Below are 11,733 nucleotides of genomic sequence, written 5' to 3' on the forward strand. Positions count from 1 at the left end.
TATACTTTATGGGCATGAATACTTGTCCCCAGGAAATACCCAGGATATCTTTCAGTTTAGAAGTCAAGGATTTAAGAGTGCTGCCTTCGCTTTCCCCCTTGTACAGCAAATTGGAAGAATATTTAAAAGACCAAAACTAGAGCAGCAATGGTTATTCATATTTGCATTGATCAACACTATTCTTAGCTAGTAAGACTGATTCACATTTCTGGCACATCAGATGGCATTTGTACTGTATTTCAGTAATTCTTCATCATAATGCAAGAATACTGAATATGCAAAAGTTCTAATTGTCTTAGATGACCTTCAGTTTTGTTTCAATTAAACAGATGATGTCAGTTCATCCAGACATTTCATTGTCAAGAAAGATTTTGGATATGTTGATGTCATTAACAATTAAAAATGGTGAGTATTTGAAGCTAAACTTCAGGAAGAACTTGTAGTTTTTACACATTGACACAAAGTCCTGCAACAGTCTTCTCACTTTTCACATAATTCATTCAAATGCAATTTGGTTGTTTTACCATCTAATAGAATTATGTTTACTTTAATGTGGCTCACAAGGTTCCTTGTTAGGCACAACAATGTGGTGATGAAGATTCTGCCACTTCCCAAGCCCTTCTGGCTCACTGATCAGGGAATGGTGGGAAGGCCTGCTTTTCTTAATTTTTCTTCTGCCATTTTCCTTCCAGTTGTGATAGATGGGAAAGAATTAACCTGCCAGCTCTAGGGCTTGGATAGCTTTTGAGAGAGTATTGGGAATGAGGGGTTTTAGGATTCTGTAAATCCCCAGCTGTCCCTGGAATACCCTGTTTCAGGCTGCATTTTCTACGGGCATGCTGGGGAGCCTTCCTCTTCACCAATTAAGCAGCATCTAAATTGCCACATAAGGCCTCCTCAGCAACCAAATGTCAGTTGTCGGATCTCACCCTAAGCCTTGTTCACACACCCTTCTTCTGGTACAGAATACTTACCATTGAAGTAGCAGTAGAGCTATTAAGTCCATGTGGGGATGAGGATGTGCATTTACAAGGAAATCAAATGTTGTTTGTCATGATAAATTGAGATAAAAAACAAACTATATTACGAGACCATGACCAGTACAGACTATATAAATATTTCTGTATCTTTTCTGTGTCGATACACTTATATATTTTCTGCCATCTTTCCCAGGTTAATCACACTGACAGCTTATTTGCTGCTTTGAAGATGATTATGCTTGTGTAGCACAGATGTACAAGAGTGGTGGGAAATTATTAAAATAGTACCCTTTGCCTTAGAAAACACAACTACAGTGTCCCAAAGAACATACCATGCTCAAGTCGCATTGTGCTCTTTACTTAATGCTATTGAGTCTCCTCCACTATCTTCATAAACTACTTAAAGCAGAGCTCATGTCTGAGGGAACTCCATACATTAGCACTGGTATGCTCATTGTGCTTTCTGTTCCTCTGGTTCGGGAATAAATGGCCAAGTGTTATCTCTCTGCAGCTTCAGCTAGCAACGACCAGCCAAGACCATGGATTCCATCAATATTTGATATAGCAACTGTGCTACTAAATATGGGTGTTCCTTTCAGTGCACTGTTTCCTCTGCAAGATTTTCAACCTACCTTTTCTGAGGATGATATAATGTAAGTGTTTAGCATCATACCAGTTTTTTCAATGGATCCATTAGGGAACTTTAGAAATACTTGCCACTTCTGTAGGGTTCGGATTAGCATGTTTCTGTGGTTTGCATTTAAGTAGGGATTTCATGCTGTGCTTTTATTTTATTTTTGTCTCCTGATACATATTTTCCTGTCCTGAGACCTCAAGATGTAGATTCAAATTAAATAACATTCTTAGTTTTATGTTCTATAATGTCCTACAAATGTGCCAAGGTAGAGCTTTCTAGAGTAGTTTGTTTTGCCAAAGTGTAATAAATTTAATGGGGGAACTCCTTTTTTTTGTTAGATCTGAAATGCGTGAGACTATACGGAAAAAAGCAAGTGGAGACATCTTTGGAAACTCGATTCCTATCTTTCATCTAATAGACACCAACCTTTGCAATATGTCCAAGGTGAGAGAGAGACACCCCCACACTCCTTTTCCTGTTTTTGAAAGTTCTCTTGTGTATGAGAAGCATATGTGGTGATTGCTGGTGATAGTCATGATTCACTTGTGCAGGTAGTTCCAGTTGTGAAGCAAAACATTTGTGTAGTGACAAAAAACAGTTATGGGCAATATATCCTTCTAAGGTACTTAAAATAGGAAGTACAATCTGCTTAAGTTAAGCATTTCTTGCTTAAGGATGAGAAATTTAGCCATCCACTTAATTCTGTTGAAATCAGTGGGGCTAAAAAGTACTAAATTTAGCTGTCCAAAGTGCTTACTCTTTGTAATATGGTGCCGTGTGTGTGTGTGTGTGTGTGTGTGTGAGAGAGAGAGAGAGAGAGAGAGAGAGAGAGAGAGAGAGAGAACTGAAGATAACACTGATGATACCCTCTGACCAGCAGCTGTCAATCCAGCTGTAAACAGAATAAGTAGCTGGTTGATCTTGACTATTAAAGCTTTTAAAAAAAGAGCTTTCTTTCAATGAGCAGTCTGTTTCTTATTGGTAAGGTAAAGGGACCCCTGACCATTAGGTCCAGTCGCGGATGACTCTGGGGTTGCGGCGCTGATCTCACTTTATTGGCTGAGGGAGCTAGCGTACAGCTTCCGGGTCATGTGGCCAGCATGACTAAGCTGCTTCTGGCCAACCAGAGCAGCTCAGGGAAACGCCGCTTACCTTCCCGCCGGAGCGGTACCTATTTATCTACTTGCACTTTGATGTGCTTTCGAACTGCTAGGTTGGCAGGAGCAGGGGCCGAGCAACGGGAGCTCACCCCATCGTGGGGATTCGAAACGCCGACCTTCTGATCGGCAAGCCCTAGGCTCTGTGGTTTAACCCACAGCACCACCTGTGCTGGTAGTTAGCAGAAATTTACCCCTGATAGGTTCAAGGACAGACAAAACTAGCAAGTTTCACATCAAAGGAATAAACACTGTCTGCGCTTGTAATATGCAACTGAAGTCAGATTCAGTATTGCTTAAACTTCTAAAGTCATTATCATCTCATTTCTCCCCTTAAGTTTCTGCGGCTCTGTTTAAGCATGTACCCAGAAGGTTACACGGACAAAGAAATATTTATGTTGCTGTTGCTGCTGCTTAAACTGAGTTTGGCAAAAGAGCTGAAACAATTTCCCCTAGTGGACTTGGAGTGCCTTGTTATAAAACTACTGGAAAATATCAGAGAGTGGGATACCAAGGTAACTGCATCAATAAGTCTTTAGTGAAATCTGTGTAAAATTTAGCTTAATTTTGCAAAAACCTTCAGAAGTAGTGTTTCCCTTGAGGGAATTCCTGCTTTGGTTGAGGTCTAAAAGAAATATAATACTTTAAAATTCCAATCGTTTGCTGATAAATACTACATGTATTGGAGATACTGATTGGAAATATTCTTTTTTGTTTAAGAAGTAGTAGATGTGAAGATAACATGGTAACCAATTTTTATCTCAAAAGTAAGCATAGATATTACAAGAGCACATTACTGTATCCCATAACATGTGGAATACTTATTAATTGGAATACCATTATTAAAGGAAAGCCATTGACTCTTGTGTGCAGTGTATTGATACTTTTAGATTTTTTTGCAGTTGCTCTTAATTTCTACTAATGACTATTTCTCTTGTCTTGCTTGTAAGATGCCTGAGTTATGCCTTGCAATAAGCTACCTGTCCAGCCACCATCATGATCTCTTATGGCTGGTTCAGTTTGTCCCAAACTGGATGACACGAGGAAGGTAAGCCTCACTGCAATACAGTTCACTCTGCATGTCACTTCAAAACACACAGAGAAACCACTACATTGTAGAAAATAATCTTTATTTACTGGTAAATGTTATCGTTTCAGACAAGTAAGAAGGCATCTTAGCTTGGTAGTAATCTTGAAGCTTCTTAAAACCCATGTGAAAATACCCAAAAGCCATGACCAGCAGGTACTGTACAAACTCGCTTTATTAATATATTGAGTTCTTAAGAGTTATCTTTATTCCACTAATCCATGATCTTCATTGACTGTTTAACTCTCCAAGCAGCTTGCATGCCTTTCCTTGGGAGGGCATAAAATCCCAGAAGAACTCTTCTTTCTTTCAACCCCTTTTTCCTTTTATATTCCTTTTTGTAAACAAGGGAAACCTAGTTTTTGCTAATTACATAGAGATAACTAGGCTCCCCTCATTCAGGGACAGTATTTTAGCTCTTACCAATCCTATGGCTGCCTTCTTGAAGTTGCAGACTAAAAGAGGTGTTTGTTCCAAATTGTGTCCAGCTCCTCCTGCTCTTTAGAGGCTGACTTCAGCATCCATCAGTTCTAAGGGAAATCCTCTCTAATCTATTTTGAACATGCTGCTGCTGTTCCTCTGCAAGCTTTTGAGTTGCTTCAGTGCTGTCTTGGTATTTTTATTCTATTTTTAAAATGTGTGCCATCACTTTTCTTGATAAAATAAACTCAAATTATGTGCTCCCATCTTGTTTGGATTAGCACCCAGAGCTGCTGCTCATCAGTACAACTTGACTCTGCTTGCTATTACTATCCTTCCTGCTCTCATTCTCGATGACTCCCAAGAAGATGTTTGTCTTGATTCATATAACTTCAAAGTAAACTAGAACCCAAGAATTCTCAGGATCCATGAGCATGAATAAAAATTTGGGAGAGATCGCATACATTAATTATCCTCCAGACTTTTGTCTTTATAAATGATTTAGGCTTGCTCCTCTTAATGGTGCCAAAAGCCAGGAAGTATTAGTAAGCTGTGCTCCTCTCTAATCTGTTTCTCCCCCCACCCTCTTCTTCCTGGGATTACATAGATGTCACTTCTGTGTAAAGAACTAGTGAATATGAAACCTTCAAATCTGTTAAAGAGAATATCTGAGACAGTGGAACACCATGATGGTCTTAAAGAAGAGTCTTTTATTCGTCAATATGAACCAGAGGTAATCTCAGACACCATTCCTGGAAAAGCAGGGTCCCAGGGTCAAACTTAAGGCAGGCTGGGAACCAGATGGGCATTGAGTGTGTTGGTTATTTGTGTATACGAGATGCTCATATCTCAGAAGGCAAGCATTGGCAAGGTGGGATGAAGTGAATGGATGAGAAAAGAGAAAGGGCTAAGGTGTGTGTGTGTGTGTGTGTGCGTGCGTGCGTGCAGTGGAGCTACAACTTTTTTATTGTATTGATTACCCTTTCGGGTAGAATAATATAATATGCTCCAAGTTCTTTGCTCTGACCACAGCAGATCAACAAGGCTCCTGAGCAGATCAGCAGAGAACATACTGCTTATCTTAGCGAATCTCATTTTAGAAATTATTAGGACAGTTTGTCCATGTTTTAGACTCTACCTAAAAATGTGTCTCTCTCAAGATCAAACTGATTCACATTTAGAGCCAAAAGTGAACTCCAGATAACAACAAATGCTTCAGTCACTCTTCCCAGCAGTGTCTTGTGCTGCTAAAATGAGTGCCCAGATATCTAGATTGACATAGGTGCTGATTCCTCCAGCTTGTGGAACAGTCCAGTACGAGAGCTCCCCTATGTTGCACTATACAATATTGCCTTGTAAGCCTACTTTTGGGATGTGACCTATCAAGAGGTATAGACTGGGCTGTGTTAATAAGCTTTCTTGTATTGCAGCAAGCCCTAAAGCCACAATAAAGAAAAGGCTTATTATTGCCTACTCATTTTGTTTATTCACCAAAGTCACATTAAACACAACTGTATTATGGAAATTGTCCTTAATACTACCAAAGGCTGGTTCACATGTGACCACCATGTAGGTGGTACCCTGGATGCCAGTTTGTGTGTTGTTGGGGGGGGGGGATTGGCAGTATGTGTGATACAACTTTTTGCTATAATAGACTCGTCTGCTTAGGTTTTGTTGTAAATGCGTTCTATACAACTTACGGCTTCAGCAAACACTAATTGCTCTCATTCTAGGAACATGCCTTTCACACTACACATAGACTCTTTATTGCAAGCTGGTATTATAGATGCAAATACCTATGTAAATGCCCCATATTTGTGCAATTTGTTTGCTCAAAAAATGGTGAACGAACTGATTTACTTGTCTGGGCATATTTGCACCTAACTCTTGGTTTATCTTACAAGGTTTTGCTGATTTTTGTTCCTTCACCTGCTGCTAAGAATCAGTTCTTAATCAATTTATATTGATGTGTGGGTAGTTGAAAGGGGTAAGACACAAGTATTGGACTACTAAGAGCAGAATGTGTAAATCTGCTGTAATCTTACATTGTTGATATACTTTGGTAATTTTTGAATCTCAGTGCTATTTTTAAAAGCAGTGGTAAACACACTCAGATGTATAGGCTGTTCAGTTTTCACTGAGCATCTGCAAAAGTTGAACTGCCTTCTTTGTGAAAACTGATTGTTTTTCCCCTCAATGAAGTTGGCAACATCCTTACTCCTAAGAGCTAGGCTTAATACTTTCTATTCATTTTCTAGGCATACTATCTGGCCTATGTTCTTCTTCACTTGGTCAGGGAAGCTAGCAATTCTGAGGTTACAAATTCTAATCACAGGGTAAGTAATTGATTTTTTGTAAACCACTTAGAGATTGTAATACAATCAAGTGATACTAAAATGGTGTGAAATAAATTAAAGTTAGTGTGTATGTGCTTATACTACAAATTCATGGAAATGGTGGTCTACTGTTTTTGGCTGGGGTTACATTCCTCATCAAGGTAAAAGGTTTGCTTTTCGATTTAACTGTGCTCATGAAGGCTCAGTATCTTCTGTAAACATTTTAACCATTTTAGTTACATGGGTTCCTAGTTTCTTTCTAGGTGCAATAAAGCCCTATATAGTGTAGGATACCCTTCCCCAATACACAGCCTATTTTGGGGGTGTTTATTGTTCAAATTGTTAGTTTCCTGGTCACCTTACAGATTTTTATAATTGGAAAGATAGGATGTAACTATAACTCTCTAAGTAACACCTTATATTTTTAAAATCATACTGTTACTGAAAATGTAGATAATGAGTTTTAGGGAAGATGTCACTTTGAAATGCTTTCCCCAGTATTTACACATTTGGTACCAGGGAGCAGCAAAGAGCTGAGTGGGGAGGTGAGCAGGAGGAGAGCCAGGTGGTGCTAGGGCTTTCCAGCCCAGCCCTAAAGAGCCTAGGCGCCACTTAAGCAGCTCTGGGATGTAAGGGGAGGTAACAGCTCCTCCACTGTAGATGCGCAGAAGTGCCAAGCGCAGGGAAGAGAGGCAGAGACTTGCTGTCCCAAGATTACTATGTTGGAAGCGATCTCGGAAGGGGGCACTCCCGGGATCTGAGTCAGACTGACAAGTCGTGCGTACCATGGACTCTGTTGTTTTCTTTTGTACATAATAAATTCCTGTATATATGTACCCATTAGGGTTCCAGCCTTTCTTTGCGGAGAGCCCATAAGATCCCCTTACATTTGGTCAGGAGAAAATTAACCCTTTTAATCTCACATTTAGGAATGGCTGGTGAAACTCTGCACTGCTTTGGAAAAACATGTAAAATGTGATATTAGAGAAGATGTTAGACTGTTCTATAAAACTAAGGTGGGTAGTCTTGTACTTTTTTAATCCTCAGAAAGTAAGAGTCATTGTGAGGTTCTCTCTGCTCCCCCTTCCTTATATGCAGTAAAATATGAGTAACCTTGCACATTTGAGGAGTTTGCTTCCATTACTCCAACATCCTATCTTGGCCCGGGCATAGATTTTCTTTTGTGGACTTCTGAATGCGAATTTCATGGCTGCTTATCACACTTTTATTAAATTTCAAGAGTGCACTTCAGTCCTGCATTTTTAGGTCTGATGAGAATAAGGTTGAAGCAGATGATGATGTAAGCCCTAGGTATCTGATTCATCTGTGTACTCAGAAGTAAGCCCCACTGTGTTCAATGATGCCTACTCCCAGGTATTTAGGATTGCACCCTTAAGCATCCTTTCCCCCAATTGGTTTCAATCAGTTTGTTTTCTCTTTCTAGGTAAAAGACTTAGTTGCCAGAACATACAGCAAATGGCAACAAATGATTCACAGTTCTCGGCTTACTCAGGTACTATGCTGTTAAAACAGCTTTTCACATTGCTATGTGATTTACAGAAATATTGTAAGACTTCAATGTAATGGTAATGACACAGACTTGTGGAAGGGTGTCTTTGTGGCATGTTATAATGAATAAGTTTGCTCTTCTAACAGGTGAGCAACTCTATAGATTAGCTAATAGAAGTTTGGATGTCAAAATAATGCTTGAGGGGTATGTAGCATGCATTACACACACACACCCCATTCTGTAACAGCCTGGAATATTATTCAAGAATGAAGTGTAACACATTGGCTACAGAAACAAATTAGTGCAACAAAAATGAGCAAGGGGTTCATGCATCTCCCCCCAGAGCCACCCAGTGGAATTTATTTGCATTAGGTTTAAAAAGGTAAAGGGACCCCTGACCATTAGGTCAGTGCTCATCTTGCTTTACTGGCCGAGGGAGCCAGCATTCAGCTTCTGGGTCATGTGGCCAGCATGACTAAGCCGCTTCCAGAGCGGTAACTATTTATCTACTTGCACTTTGTGGTTTCGAACTGCTAGGTTGGCAGGAGCAGGGACCAAGCAACGGGAGCTCACCCCATCGTGGGGATTCGAAACACCGACCTTCTGATCGGCAAGCCCTAGGCTCTGTGGTTTAACCCACAGCGCCACCCGCGTCCCATGCATTAGGTTTAGGACAAGCAAAATGAAGCATTTCTATGGTATGAATTAAAGTGTGTGGTAGTGGTCATTAAAAGAGAATTGGACTGATTCAAGGAGAAGAAAGCTGTCATTGGCTATTAATCAATGATGGCTATGTGAAACCTAGATTCAGAGGTAGCATGCCACAGAGAGAGCAAGCATAAACAGAAGAGGACTATTGTATTATTTTCAGGTGCTAGAATATATAGATACATATACACAGACATACTACACATACAGCTGACTCTCAACTTATGCTGGAGATACGTTCTGGGGATAGTATGTAAAGCCAAAATCACGTATAGTCAAAACATTGAGTTCAGTTGCAAGTGGAAGTGGCAAAAAAAATTCCTGGACACCCACCCCCTTTCCACCTCTGTTTTATTTCTTTTTAGTATTTTTGCCAAGCACATAAAGCTGAATGTGCACAAGTTAAATGTGCGTAAGTTGCAAGTTATCTGTACATATGTGTCTTTGGACCTATATAGGGCTGCTATTGAATTAACTAAAGTTTTGTTATTTGGTCTAAACCGATTTTGAAGTTCAATTTATTTTTATCTTAGGGGCAGATTCATGATTTTTGGGTCCCAGAGTCTTCAAATGGATAGATTGAAGTGAATTTCAAAATGAACAGTATGGCCAAGAAAATAAAAGGATGAAGACTACAGTGTGGCCTAAGAAGAACAATGACAGTAATCTGGATATCACTTCCGCATATTTTACATGATTTTTACTTTGTCCTTCCCTAATAACTTAACTGAACAACGTTTGTAATTAAGAATCTTTTAACATTGGGAAAGCAGCTTTTTACTGCTTGTAAGAAGAATGTCTTATCCTGTTTTGATGGATTTGATAAAGAGTTAATATTTTTAAAAGTAAGGGTAGTTTTTATTTTTTTGGCATGCTTGTTACTATAAAATAGAACTATTCTAATATCTCTGTTGCGTTTTGCCAAAGGACAGGACTGTATATTTCCTACAGTGAAGCAAAGTTTAGAAACCACTGTATTTGTTTTGGAATGGGGAGGAAGTGCTAAAGTGACCCTTGTGTTTAGAAAGTGATGGGGAAAACACTTGAGCTACAGTCCTCTATTCACTTTGAAACAAATCTCATTGGTTCCTTTGGAGCTTATTTCAAAGTAAGTGTACCAAGTGTTGCAGCCTTTCACCTGTAGACACATTCAGCTGCCTAAGCAATCGGGTGTCTGTAAACTCGACCTAGTGAGCCCAGTTTTAAGTTTTCAAGGAAGTTAAAAAGATTAATGACAGTTCATACTTGGTTTTAGACTATGCATAAAAATTACATGCTAATACAAAAGATCTGTTAGTGAATAGTCTAGGGGAGTTAATTTGTTTGGAAATGTGTATAAATTCAAAGAAGAGTTTATTCTCCTGGTCATGCCACTATAGATACTATATGTGACTTATGTGTAGATCTGAATATTTCACGGGCATCTCAGTCTTAATGCCAATAAATATAAGGAGAGAGAGAGATTTTCTGAATGCTTGCACTGCCATAAATGTGAATAAACAAATTGTTAGCGATCATAACAGAAATTAAAATGTAAATATAAAGAAGTAGAGATAATATAAGTCTAAGATAATTGATTTTTTACGAGGAGACACTTTTGGCATTGTGTTTAATCCTATTTATCCATTTTAAGCAGAAGTATGCAAAATAGATTGAAAAAGCAAGATGGACTACTAGTCAAGGGACAGTTCAGCTCTGTTAAATCCATGGGAGTTTTGTCATTGATTTTAGTGGGAGAAAGTTTGTGCTCAATTTATATTAAAACATTTCACACTTTCAGTGCTGTTCAGAATTTGTTGGACCCCAACATCCCACAGGTTGGGTGGGAAATGCTACCTCAAAGGGGACTAGTTTCTTTTATTTCTTTTTTTGTAACAGGGAGTATTTTACAGACCCTGCATTCCACAGCCAGTGTCCAGAGAGCCCTGTGTGCAAGGAGATTGCTCAGGAGGAGACATCACTGACGTTTTTTCTTTGACCTGCAGCACCTTGCACTACATCAAAAGCTACTGTGGAAGGTCCTCTGACCTAAAGGAGCAGCTTTTCCAGCCAGGGGCTACAGTGAGAAGAGAAACGGGCAACGCCCTAATGTGCCTGCACACCGTGCATACCTCTCTGGATCCTGGCCTATAGTTAAAAGCCTCCTTTGTTGTTCATTTGTACTTTTTAATATACTCATGTATAACTTTTTATAAACATTTCACATTAATTTTATAAAGTACAAAATATGCCTGCTCTCTCTTTGCCACTTTATTGTATCTGTGTATTATATGAAGAGATACTATTTGTATTACTTTTCAAACACACTTGGAATTATCTATGTCACAATTTAACCACTTTTTTAATGAGACAAAAGAGTAAGAATAAAGTATAAAATAACCATGTGTGTCTCTAAAATTTATGTGAATATGAATTTAGGCATTATTCCTTACACTCAAGCAAAACATATCCTGAGCATCATACCTTGCCTGTACAGCAGCACTCATCTCATCTTAAATGATTAAATGCAGAAATACTACCTTGTCATCTTGCAGTAGTTTCCCATTGTACATGTACCTAGCTTAATAATTACATTTTTTACAAAGCATAGAAATGTCATTAGTTGGCTTCTCAGCCACACTCTCCCCCCTCCCCATTAGTCTTTGCTTGAAAAACATGTTACTCAACATTGTATTTTCCTGCCCCCCACTTCCCTGCTGGATTTGAAGATGAAATGTCGTAATTATTAGGGTTCCAGCAGCTCAGCAAAGACTGCTGCTATTCAGAATTGCAGAGGCAGTTAAGCCTCATCAAGGCAATTAGTGATGCCAGACAGAATGATTAATGGGATTAAAAGTAGTATCAGATTTTCTATAAATAATTCTCCTTTCCATTATCCTGTATGCTGATGAGTCGCTC

At 39.1% G+C, this 11,733-nt stretch overlaps 1 protein-coding gene across 1 annotated transcript in view; it reads left to right on the plus strand.

The window, feature by feature from the left end:
• SLF2 (SMC5-SMC6 complex localization factor 2) overlaps nt 1-11,215 on the plus strand; it is a 31,700-nt gene extending 20,485 nt beyond the window's left edge. The window contains exons 10-20 of the mRNA XM_033149805.1: nt 330-405; nt 1,492-1,633; nt 1,956-2,061; nt 3,113-3,289; nt 3,725-3,822; nt 3,933-4,017; nt 4,889-5,014; nt 6,540-6,617; nt 7,547-7,633; nt 8,062-8,130; nt 9,369-11,215. Of these exons, the coding sequence (XP_033005696.1) occupies nt 330-405; nt 1,492-1,633; nt 1,956-2,061; nt 3,113-3,289; nt 3,725-3,822; nt 3,933-4,017; nt 4,889-5,014; nt 6,540-6,617; nt 7,547-7,633; nt 8,062-8,130; nt 9,369-9,413 (1,089 nt within the window). The 3' untranslated portion in view covers nt 9,414-11,215. The remainder of the gene's footprint in view (nt 1-329; nt 406-1,491; nt 1,634-1,955; nt 2,062-3,112; nt 3,290-3,724; nt 3,823-3,932; nt 4,018-4,888; nt 5,015-6,539; nt 6,618-7,546; nt 7,634-8,061; nt 8,131-9,368) is intronic.
• The last annotated feature ends 518 nt before the right edge of the window (nt 11,216-11,733 follow it).

Source organism: Lacerta agilis, chromosome 5 (assembly GCF_009819535.1).
Source record: "Lacerta agilis isolate rLacAgi1 chromosome 5, rLacAgi1.pri, whole genome shotgun sequence".
Lineage (NCBI taxonomy): Eukaryota > Metazoa > Chordata > Lepidosauria > Squamata > Lacertidae > Lacerta > Lacerta agilis.